Genomic DNA, 12,200 nt, shown 5'->3' on the forward strand with positions numbered 1-12,200 from the left:
TGGGGCCCAGTCCCGGGGCACACGGTGCATGCGCAGGCCTGTCACGGCTGCTGGTGCGCAGCCTGGGGCCTGTCCCTGGGGCACACGGCGCATGCGCTGCCCAGCCCAGCCCGGGTAGTGCTGCTGGCATGCGCGCTTGGCCATGCAGGGCCCCGCAGCCATGGGGGGGAAGGGCACTGCTGGCTGGCGCCTCAGGGCCGGCGCTGCGGGAGCTGGGCACGCGGCTCCTGATGGCAGCTGTAAGAGATGCCGTGCGCCCCTTACAGCTGCCATCAGGCGCCCCTCATCGGTTGGTGCCCTGGGCAGCTGCCCTGCTCACCCGCGCTTCTGTCCAGCCCTGCTGGGGCGTAGCAGGGACTGAGCACGAGCTGGGATGGCTCATTGCCAGCTCATGCTGGGTTTTCCTGCTGCGCTCCAGCCTTTTACATTTAGGGCTGGTGCACAGCGTGGCGGCGGGGGAGGAAGACCCAGCATGAACCAGGAATCAGCTATCCCGGCTCACGCAAGGTCCCCCTTCTGTTCTTCAGCCTTTTAAATGTATTAAAGGCCTGTTGGTCAACAGGCTCTTAATACATTTAAAAGGCAGAGCCACAGCGGGGTTAGCCCTCGGGGCTCCCCCACTTGTTGACTAATCGACTAGTTGGTGGAAAATCCACAGACTAGTTGATCAGCTGATTAAACGAAATTTAACATCCCTATTGGGGATGAAAGTATTTTGTCAACATAATTGCCAACAAACAGCAGCGACGCTGCCCGACCTCTAGTGACATGACTGCGTCGACACAGCTGTGTCGCTAACAGCTATGTAGACAAAGCCTTAGGTAGGGTGTGTCTAGACAAAAAGGTTTGTCGACATAAGTGGACTTTTGTCGATAAAACTACACCTGCGTCTACTCTACCGCCGAGTTCTGTTGACAAAGTTTTGCTGAAGGCGATAAACCTCATTCTACGAGGAATAACGCCTTTTGTTGACAGAGTTCTGTCGACAAAAGGCGCTATTGCATCCACACTGTGCTTTTTCAAAAGAGAGCGTCTAGCCTCTCTGTCGAAAAAGCGGCTTGCTTTGTCAACAGAACTGGCTGTAGTCTAGATGCTCTTTGTTGACAGAGGCCTCTGTCGACAAAAGCCTGTAGTCTAGATGTACCCTAACTGACAAAGGGCTGTAAAGGCAAAATGCAGGAGCCTGTTTATGCAGAGGAGAAGGGGATGCAGTGGCAAGACACAAAGGGGTGCATGAAGTGAAGCGATGAGCCAGATCCCCTTTATACTTCTCTGCAGCTCAAAATATCCTACTTCAAAAGCATGGGCAGGAGCCTTTCCCAGCCTGTTCCAAAATAGAGTCTGCCCACCCCTGGGGCAGAGTCAAATCTCACCCCGTCTTTGGGCAGTGATTATAGTGACAAACAAAATGTCACCAGTAACGTAACGATGTTCAGCTCAAGGCCTCCCTTGCCCCCCGGCTGCTCCCAAATGCCACCGTCTGGACTTTTCAGCCCTTGCCCTCCAGCACCACTCCTGCCTCCACCAGCTCTGGCAGGATAGGCATCAGCATAACCTGATTAACCTTTTCCTGCCAGATGAACACCTGCTTACAGGGTGCTTCGGGCCAATTCTACCCATATCTTACCGTCCCTCACCTGAAACAGGCAACTACAGGATCTTCAACCAACGAGGAACAGCAACAGCCAATTGGCAACATATCCAATATCCAGCATTAGGACCAAGAGGCACCCTGCCACCACCAACTGCAGACTGAACATCTGTGTGCCAAGCATTTCTGCTTTGGGCTACGTGCCTACTGCAGACTGTATTGACGTTAGTCATTGCCTCTGCTGCCAAAGCTTGGCTATCTGGCAGGGCATACGTTGCAGCAAGTCCCTGTCTCCTCCCTCCATGGCATACTCCACACATCACCCTTGTTTTCTCCACCCTACAGCACACCAATATTATACTAGCTCTATTGCTCATAGCGTCTCAGCAGACAGCTCCACGTCACCATCAGCCACTCAGAACAAACCCTGGCAGAACTGAAACTAGGTCTTCTCCTGTGCAAGTGATCACCCTGAACAGGGGGCTGTCCTCTAGCACAGTGGTTTTCACACTTTTTTTCCTCACGACCCAGTTGAAAGAAATTGTTCTTGCCCCCGACCCAACATAATTTGACTAGAGTGTAGGCACCGAGGTGCAGCTGAGGATGAGAACTTTGGGGTGCATGGGGGGCCTGGCTTTGGGGAGTGTCAGGGCTGGGGCAGGAGAGGCTTACTTTGAGCAGCTTCCAGTCAGTGGTGCAGGGGGTGCAAAGGCAGGTTTCCTGTTTCTCCAGCACTGCAGACCATGCTGTGCCCCAGAAGCAGCCAACAGCAGGTTCCCACCCAATGGGAGCGTGGAGTTAGTGCTCAGGGCAGGGGCAGTGTGTGGAGCCTTGTGCACTCAATCTTTCCCTCACCTAGGAGCCAGGCCTGTTGCTGTCTGCTTCTTGGGTGCAGTACAGGCCTTAGCACCTCCCACTGGTCACCTGATCACCCTGCAGCAATGAGACCCAGCACCTGACTTTCCACGACCGAGTACTGGGTCACGACCCATAGTTTGAAATCCACTACTTTATAGGGGCATAAAAACTAGTGCGCACACCGTGGCTACGTCCACACTGCAGGCTTCTTGCACAAGGACTTTTTGCACCATAGTTCTTACACAAAAAGCTCTTGAGCAAGAGCACGTCCACACTGCCATGTGCTTTTGCGCAAGAACGTCCATGGCAGGGTGGACGCTTTCTTGTGTAAGAAAGCTCTGATGGCCATTTTAGCCATAGGAGTTTCTTGCGCAAGAAACCCCGTTCCCGTCCACACATGGCTTTTTGCGCAACAGCTCTTGCACAAAAAGGCTTATTCCTCATAGAAAGAGGAATAACTCTTGTGCAAAAAGCCCTGTGTTCTTACCATTTACTGTACTTTTTCTTGTGCAAGAATGTACTTGTGGTGTGGACGCTCCGCAAGTTTCTGCGCAAAAACAGCCATCTTTGTGCAAAACTCTGCAGTGTAGACCTAGCCCATGTGTTCTCAGAAAGCCCTGAAGGGGAGAGCTCAGACTCACAGTTCTCCATGGCAAGTTCTGACTCTAGATGGCAAGCCAAAAACAAATAAAACCTCCCCAAACCCAGCATGCACTAACTTAAAAGAAATTGTTTAATTTCACAGATCTATCTGGCCATGTGCAAATTAAAAAAAATGTTTCAAATAAAATTGCTAGAACTTTGACACTTCTTAAAATATACATTTTATTTTCTGGTGTTTGCTGTGAATGTTTCATTCAAATAGTGAAGGTACAGAACCTTTACAAACTTCTGGAGCTAAAGATTTTTTTTTTCATTGCAGAGGAAAATACATAGGCTATAAAATGTTGAAATTCATGAAATATTTAGTTTTGCCCCACCCCCCCCCCACCCCCATCTATATGGTGGAATGCTTTGTAGAAATACTGTATAAAATAAGGCAGACTTTTGATTGGGAATTTAATTAAAAAATTACAGGGAAGAAAACAAAATTAATATCCCATTATTATAATTTATTCTTTAGCAAGAGTAAAAACTTTGGGAAGATCTTGTGGTCACCAGTAGGGAGTAAGAGAGAATTGCTGGAGTTCTGGTGCTTATACAGTATGCATGTCTTGTTTATTTTACTACTCTCCAGTGAGACCTTTTAATAAAACTTATTTTAATTAACATAAAATCAGACAATATTTAAACATACACATCTATCCTTACAGTGCAATAAAAATGTGTCATTGTATAGTATTTTGTATTTGCATTATGAAAATAAAAGGTCTGTACATCAATTAACTGTATATTGATGAGTATGAATCATGTAAATTTGTAATGCATCTAAAGTTGGCTTTGGCTTTTAAGTATTTATAAATTCATAGAAAATATTGAACATCTAATAAAATAAATAAAACATATTTTAATAATAGATGCTAACGATCAACTTCAAAAATTCTTGTGTTATATTTTACATTTGCTACTAAATTTCTTTAAGAGAACTCACTTTCAGTAGTGCTCAGAAGTGAATGATTGCACCTTCTGTGATGTGAAAAAATAGAGTACATCTATTTTTCATAGATCAAAAACTCCTTCATGAAGAGTTGCATTTTAAATGTCTGATTGGTATATGTAACTGTTCTTAAGTGCTTATAAAAAGCATGGAGCTTTCTCATAAAAGCTGTGAGTCACTATTAACAGACACTTCTCCTTCACTTGCAGTTGAGGACTAAGCAAAATCTTCTATAGGACATCCCTTTTCATAAGGATGTCTTCAAGCTTCACATACTGGTATGAAGATAACACAAAAATATGTTCACTAATAGACCCTCTTCAGTACAGGTACTGCAGCAATCCAGTGTAATGCAGCTTGATAAGTTCATTTCATTTGAGTCCATACACGGCAGTTTGCAGCAGTCAGCTGCTGACCTCATGTTCTCTTCAATGCAAAAGGTCCACAAGCACATGGGTTAGCCTTACTGTAATACTGAAGGGATCAAAACTAATTTGAAATCACATGAACAAAAGTGAGCTTGAGTAAATATGCATCTGAACAGGTGAGTTACACACGGTGGCAATAGTTGCTATTCAGGTGGTGGTCGAAGGCTCCGTAGCTTCTTGTCATCTAGACCTTTCCAGTATTTAAAGTTATTGTCCAGGTGCTGCATCAAATTTGGCAGGTCTGCAAATGCTGGGAAAAAAAGGTCACAATGTGGTCAGCCAGCGGAACTGAAATGGTCCCATGATTCTACTTGCTTAAATAAAATTTGAAATGCCCCAGGAACTGCATTAAGCAGGATGGTTTAAATCTGTTACATTGATAATTGAAAAGGATTCTGTCTTACAGCTCTCATCATTTCTCTTACTTCTTCCCAGGAAAGTTACCACAATACTGTAAGTACATTTGGTAACTGTATTGAAATCAGGAAAGTCCCAGTTTTCTGCAAAGGACATAGATATTGTGACTGTAATGTTTATGCTTGATAAAATCCCGGTTATATGCACAGCTGCTTTGCCATTCCTGAGTGTGTCACAATTCTGACTACTTGTATCACTAACGAGAGTAAAGGAGAAGAAATGGTTGATGGTGCAAGCACTTCTCAAAAAGAATTCAACCTGTTTTTACTATAGCATTTTTAAGCATTAGAAAATTGTTCAAAATAATTAAAAATATGTAGGCAAAGTGAATATGCACAGTGTGGTAACAAAGTGAGCTCATTTAACATATCCTGCTCCTTTAGGGAAAGCAAGCTAGTCATTTAACAGCTGAGAAGAAACGAAATTTTGCTTGATGTTCACCTATTAAATGCTATGAATAATTCTTATGACTTACAGTGTCAAAGTACATGTTAGCATTAGTTAAGCTATTGAAATGTAGCAAGTTTCCATGTTACTTTTTTCATTTGGAGTCACAATGAAGTGATTTTATCTCATAGGATGCTGTGATACAAAATACATTGTAGAAGCTTGCTTACCATCCCAAGCATCAAACATATCCGTGATGAAGTAATCAATGAAGGATATTTGGGATTTGGGGATGCTACAAGTATTTCTGTCAAAAACAGGCATCACCACAGGTAAATTTTGTCTCTTTTCTTCATCTGTCTGCAAAGAAAAGATTTTGCAATTATTGGCTGACACGTTCTACCAGTGAACTCCCATTAGCAAGCAGCAAAATGTTGGCCACCAACTGGTGCATGCAACTGTTGACTAAAAGGAGTAGCATTGTATGGGCAAATTGGATCTAATTATGTATATGGTCAGGAGAAACAGAACACTGAACAATGCCCTCACTGGCTCCCACAAAGTGACACACATATCACAAAGCTAGTTTTGTGGCACTTTTAAACTTTTTTAAAAGCTGTGCTGGAGTCAAAGATTGTCAATCTCCACTAGAAATGGAGTCTCGGGAACATTTCTTACAAAAGGCAGGAATTTCTTACAAAACATTTATTTTACTTCAGAGGAATGCAGGCCTAAATTTAGAATTTGGCCATGATCTGTAATGGTAGAAGACCAGACACATCCCACCAAAAACGCAGCCTCATAGGGGCTTGTGCCAACATCACTTTATTCCTTGTTGTCTTCTTATGTGCTCCCTCACTAACACCAGTACAGGCAGTCCCCGGGTTACGTACAAGATAGAGACTGTAGGTTTGTTCTTAAGTTGAATCTGTATGTAAGTCGGAACTGGCATCCAGATTCAGCTGCTGCTGAAACTGACCAGCGGCTGACTACAGGAAGCCCGAGGCAGAGTTGCTCTGCCCCAGGCTTCCTGGGATCAGCCGCTGATCAGTTTCAACAGGCTGAATCTGGACGCCAGTTCTAACATACAGATTCAACTTAAGAACCCCAGGCGTCCCCAAGTCAGCTGCTGCTGAAACTGATCAGCGACTGATTCCAGGAAGCCCGGGGCAGAGCAACTCGCTGCTCTGCCCCAGGCGTCCTGATTCAGCCGCTGCTGAAACTGACCAGCAGTGGCTGAATCAGGACGCCTGGGGCAGAGCAGCTGGGGTGCTGCCAGGTTGGTCCAGTAGCACCCAGAGCGGTGCTATGGGACCAACTGGCAGCACCCCAGCTGCTGTACCACAGGCGTCTGGAGCAAAGCCGCGGAGAACGGGGGCAGCGGGACAGCCCAGACGCGCCGCGGCTGTCCTGCTGCCCGCGTGCTCCGTGGCTTTGCTCCCCGTCTCCCTGGTCTGCTGGTCTCCAGCAGACCAGGGAGACCGGGAGCAAAGCGGAGCAAAGCCGCGGAGCACGCCGGCAGCGGGACAGCCGTGGCGCGTCTGGGCTGTCCGCTGCCCGCGTGCTTCGCGGCTTTGCTCCGCTTTACTCCCGGTCTCCCTGGTCTGCTGGTCTTGGGAGACGTGGAGCAAAGCCGCGGAGTACGTGGGCAGCGGACAGCCCAGACGCGCCGCGGCTGTCCCGCTGCCGGCGTCCTCAGAGGCTTTGCTTCCCGTCTCCCTGGTCTGCTGGTCTCCAGCAGACCAGGGAGACTGGCAGCAAACCCTGTTCGTAACTGCGGATCTGACGTAAGTCGGATCCGCGTAACTCGGGGACTTCCTGTACTCTATTATCATATCCGTGAGAGACACTCATGCATAAGGCCCTCTTCCTCCACAGGCTGTGAATGTAGTATATTTTTAAGCAAAACAAACTGCAAATTAAATAATCTGGAAACATAATTTTTTTCACTACAGTGAAGCCAGCTTCCTTGTGTTCACAGATACTGCATTCTGCGTTACTGTTTGTTGTTGATAAGCAGCTAATCTACTATAGATATTTGAGAGAATTTGTGTGTCTGTTTGTTCATCGGTTAGTCTGCTCAAGAACACCTCTTAAATGGTAAGAGTTGGGACCATCAAATTTGGCAATTTAAAACAAGGTCAGGGTTGTGCCAGGACAATGGAATGTGCCTGAAATGTGATTGTTTCACATAAAACAGAAAGGGTGGGGTCTGCTAGGAGGGATAGTTATATTGAATAATGATCACAGGGGGGCAGCAAGAGGCCCGAGATGGGGACCAGGTCAGCTATAACCCCACTGGGACAGCAGGGGACAAGGGCAGAGAAAGGGGCAGCTATCTACTATATATTTGAGAGAGTTTGTCTGTTTGTGTGTCCCTCTGTCCCCCAGCTGTGCCCATTGCAGTGGCCATGGAGAGGTGCTTCTCACTTGGCCCCAAGCTGCAGTGGTGAGAAAGGGCTGAGGTTGTGCTCTCTCCCTGGGGCAGCCTGCACACTGAACCCTTTATCCCTATCTCCATCCCAGAGAAATGATTCTAACGAAGAAAAACAAAAAATAATTGAGTTAAAGACCCAAGCAATGCCAGGTAAATTCTCTAGTATAAAATACAAACTGAATAGTGTAGCTTTAAGTTCTTGATTGGATACTAGTAGAGCCCGTTTGCTGATTCCTCCTCTCCCATCAAAAGAATCGCTTGGGTAGAATTTCTAGTTCTCTCCAGCCCCCTTACCTGTGCAAAGTACTCCTCAGAGATGCGACCAGCCCATTCAATGCACTGCTCTAGAGGTCTGCATGGATTGGAAATGTCAGCGCATTTTATCAACATACGTTTGATAAGTATGCGATTTTCAGGAGACGTGAGCACGTTTTTGACCGAATCTCCATCACCATTATTACTCTGCAACATTTCAAAATTACACACAACGTAATCAGCATTTTCTGTAAATAGGCATTAAAGCATTTTCTACTTTGGGAATGCATCCAGGGTATCCTGCAGGGATCCAGCCCTGCATTCCTGGCATGCTCCACTGAAGACCATTTTGGGTGCTCAAATGCAATAAATCAAGAGAAAGGATGGTTATGTGGTCATGGCCCAGGATTGGGCCCCTGGAGCTCTAGGTTCCATTCCTGGTGCTGTCACAGACCTAGACTGTGAGCATGGCTAAGTCCCTCAGTCTCCCTGTGCGTCCATTCCCACTACAGGACGTGCTGTGAGGGTAAAGTCATTGAAGTGCTGAGAGTACGTTGACAAAGGGTGTGGAATTGCACAGAGAGGTGTATATAATTTTCCATTGCGAAAGATAATTGAAAATAAAATCCCAAACCCAAACACAGTTACATGTTAACAGTGCAGCAAACATCTCTTCAGCAAAGGTTGGGACTAGATGCCTCTTCAGTGCTGGTAGGTTTCATTATCACGAGCACAAGCTACTGCAGGGCTACTCAACATGCAGCCCACAGCCCCTCTGTTTGCGGTCCACGGTGCAGTTTGGGATTACGCAGGGCCCAATGTGTGGCCGTAGGTGGGATCCTTTGAATATGGGCTCCACTGGGAACACTCTCCAAAAAATGGTGAGGCGTCTCCCAGGCAGGCTGAGCATTGAAAGACACAAGCAGACAGGTTGGCTGGAACAGATGGTAACAGGATGTCAGTGTTTCTAGCACCCAGGGAGGAGGTGCCTGGTGTGCCAGGGCATTGTGTGAAAGAAGCTATTCGCATATATCTGCATATATATGCAAGCAAACTTAAGTTGTGGCCCTCAGCATGTGCTGTGAGTATTATTGTGGCCCCCAGGGCTTCCAAAGTTAAACAGCCCTGAGCTACTGAGACAGCAATACACCTCCTAGGGACAGCTCCAACTTTCCATTCAATGAACCTGGTTTTCCATTCTCCTCCATCAGACCCTGGCTTGCTTGGCTAATAATGCTAACTATCTGCTTTTTGGCGACTTTATCACTATCAGATAAATCATTTAAAAATCTGCTTTTGATGAGCTTTATCCTTCTCTGCAGTTACAAAGAGGATGGCAAAGGGTTAGAATACATGGCTATATTTGGACCCCAGTCTGCACTACGTAGGTTTCTGTCCAGTGGGACAATTCACATTATGAGAGCCGCAACATTGGGTCTACCTTTTATGAGCTAGGGCTGAAGCTATCACAACTGTGGAGCTCTGATTAAATACATTTCCAAGGACAGGGAATCAAAGCTGAGATGCCTAAAAAGCCACTTAAATAGCTCAGCACAGCTTGAGTTTTTGCCTAGGGCGTTATGTCTACACTGCAAAAAATACCTGCAGCAGTGAGTCTCAGAGCCCAGGTTAACTGATTTGGGCTGATGCTGCAGGGCTAAAAATAGCACAGTGTAGGCCTTCACACTTTGTCTGCAGCCCGGTCATCTGCACTGCTATTTTCAGCACTGTAACATTAGCCCGCGTCAGTTAATCCAGATGCTGAGACTCACTTCTGTGAGACTTCTTTATTTATTGCGGGTAGTAGGTGTACCCTGGGTTAGCTGGGGATAATGGATTAAAACATGGTGCCATCAGTACCATGTAACATTGAGATATCACTCCCCTGCCTAAAGCGCTAAGTGTTTCACAAAGGAACGGGAGTCACAGTATATTCCATCAATTGCTGGGGAAATTAAGCTTCAGAAAGGTGAAGTGATTTGCCCAAGATGACCCAGCAGATCAGTGGCAGAGCTAGGAATAGAACCCAGCTACCTTTGTTCCCAGTTCAACAGGCACACCAATATGGGGGAGGGAGAGGCAAAGGGAGCAATTGCCCCAGAGCCTGGTGATTCAAGGGTCCCAGGGCTCCTAGCCACTGCTGTTGCTCCTGTGGCCAGAGTCCTGGGCCCTTTAAATCACCTCTGAAGCACTGCTCTATGCAGCTGTAGGGGCTGGCAGGGGCTGGTATGGTGCACTCCCCGTGGTGCGGCGGGCTGGCTGTCCCTGGCCCCTCCCCTTCCACTCAAGACCCACCCCTTCTGGGAGCATGGAGCTGCCCCCTTGCCCCTGCAGTCCAGAATCAATCACTTGTTCGTGTCTCCCAACACAGACGCTTTCATTCTCTTTCCCCAATTTTGTACACTGTCCTCATTCACTGACCTAATTGCACTTTGGGCCCAATCCAACCCAATCCAAACTGGAATCGACTTCAGTGAGAGTTGGATGAGGCCCTTTGTGAGGAATGCTCATGGGAAGCATGATAGCACATCCTTCATCACATCCCTTTTTAATATGCTCTTTTGCTGCGATGCCTCCAAAAAACTTGATAATGGCTAGACTGCTCATGTGAAAAGACCACAGTCTATCATGTTGCTCAGTACTGTTTCCTTATACTTCCCCATCTGCATCCATCTTTATATCTGACCATATATTTCGATTGTAAGCTCTTAGACCAGGGGCCATCTTTTGTTCTAGCACAGTGGGGTTCTGGTCTCTCCGGTGGTGTCTAGCATTATGGCAGTCAGGACAATTACAACACTAATAACGCAGCCAGCATCTACGTCTATCTGTACAAGTAGTAGCAGCTCGGCAGAATTCCACACTCCATTGCACAAAAGTAAACAGCACACTGAGGTCAGCCAGGGTGGAATCTGAATTTCCACTGTTCAGAGCTTTTACTAGTGCACTTTGCTAATTACAGGGGAGAAAGTTCTTCCTGCAGAGTCACAATGATAAACCACAACAAAACCAAATTAGAAACCCGCCTGTTGTGTAGTCCCCAGAAAACAAAGCATCTCAGATAAATCTCTCTTCTCTCTGTTTTGTTTCAGATGCACAACTACATGAATCAGTAAAAGCAAATGAGCAGGACAGACCCAAACTTGTGACATTCTAGTTTTGCACTTCGTGGCAAAGCAGAATGATGGAAGATAAGAATACTTCTTCCTGGCAACATAGACATTTTAACTGCTGAAAACAATTAGAGATCATTCAGTAAATGTCAGTAGAAATCAATAGGTACATCTCCAGGAACTGAGAAAGGATTTTTGCTTCTGTGATCTGGAACCTGTTCAAACCAAAGCTATGGTTCTAATCAGAGGATGTGGCTGTCTTGGGAATAGACTAATAGAGCTTAGTTCCAGTGTCCTCTGAGAGCACAGAGGTGTCTTCGCAGGCCAGATCTAAGCTTTCTGTCATAGCTCTGGTGACATCATTAAGGGAAATAGGAGGATAAATGGTGCTGGAGCTTGGATGGATTTTGCCAGTTTAGAACACAAAAGACGACGAGGAGCAAACCTAACTACTTCTCATCGTGCCCCACTGAACAAATACCTACAGAAAGGACTATAAAAGGGGAATTGTCCTGTATGGAACTAAGAGTTGGCAGCTTGCCGACAAACATGCCATTGAGTCACAGCTGTGATCCAAAGCCACGCTCAGAGAAGCACGCTGCCATCGCTACCAAATATAGGACCAAACTCAAGGTTCACCTGCTGGTATGTAGTCCTGCCGATAAACACTGCAAATGTATGGCTTTACCCACGCAGACACCGCAAACATTTCTACAGGAGACTGCATTATGGAGAAATGCACAGTTCAGATAAGGCAAACACTCTGATTTGATTATTTAAGTAAAACAGAAAATTAAGTCCTATTTTTCTCCAGAAAATTTGCATGCAGGTCAAACTGTTAGAAATGAGACCAGACCTTTTGGCACGGGCTTTGCCCCTGAAGTTAATGGACGTGGAAAAGCAAGGGCAACATTTAGACTTGGTTTGGCCACCTGTATTGTGCAGGGCTTGTCACAGAGGCCGCTTGATCTCATAGAGGAATGTGACACGTTAAGCCCTCTCTCCACATCCAGACTGTAGCTGCAGAAGAAGAGAGCACAGTGGAGTTCTAGCTTACTGCAGGGCCAGGCTCACAGAATGAGAACTGCTCCATGCAGAGCTGTGAAGTATTTTACTC

The 12,200-nt window shown here is 46.3% G+C and overlaps 1 protein-coding gene across 3 annotated transcripts in view; it reads right to left on the minus strand.

Annotated features, from left to right (window-relative positions):
- Positions 1-3,257: 3,257 nt before the first annotated feature.
- Positions 3,258-12,200, minus strand: part of LOC102445641 (high affinity cAMP-specific and IBMX-insensitive 3',5'-cyclic phosphodiesterase 8A) — a 267,727-nt gene continuing 258,784 nt past the window's right edge. For all 3 annotated transcript variants that reach the window (XM_006139239.4, XM_075897146.1, XM_006139238.4), the window contains exons 20-22: positions 8,010-8,177; positions 5,509-5,638; positions 3,258-4,724 (exon numbers count right to left, since the gene is read on the minus strand). In XM_006139239.4, the coding sequence (XP_006139301.1) occupies positions 4,618-4,724; positions 5,509-5,638; positions 8,010-8,177 (405 nt within the window). In that variant the 3' untranslated portion in view covers positions 3,258-4,617. The remainder of the gene's footprint in view (positions 4,725-5,508; positions 5,639-8,009; positions 8,178-12,200) is intronic.

The sequence above is a fragment of the Pelodiscus sinensis genome, chromosome 14 (assembly GCF_049634645.1).
Source record: "Pelodiscus sinensis isolate JC-2024 chromosome 14, ASM4963464v1, whole genome shotgun sequence".
Classification (NCBI taxonomy): Eukaryota; Metazoa; Chordata; order Testudines; family Trionychidae; genus Pelodiscus; species Pelodiscus sinensis.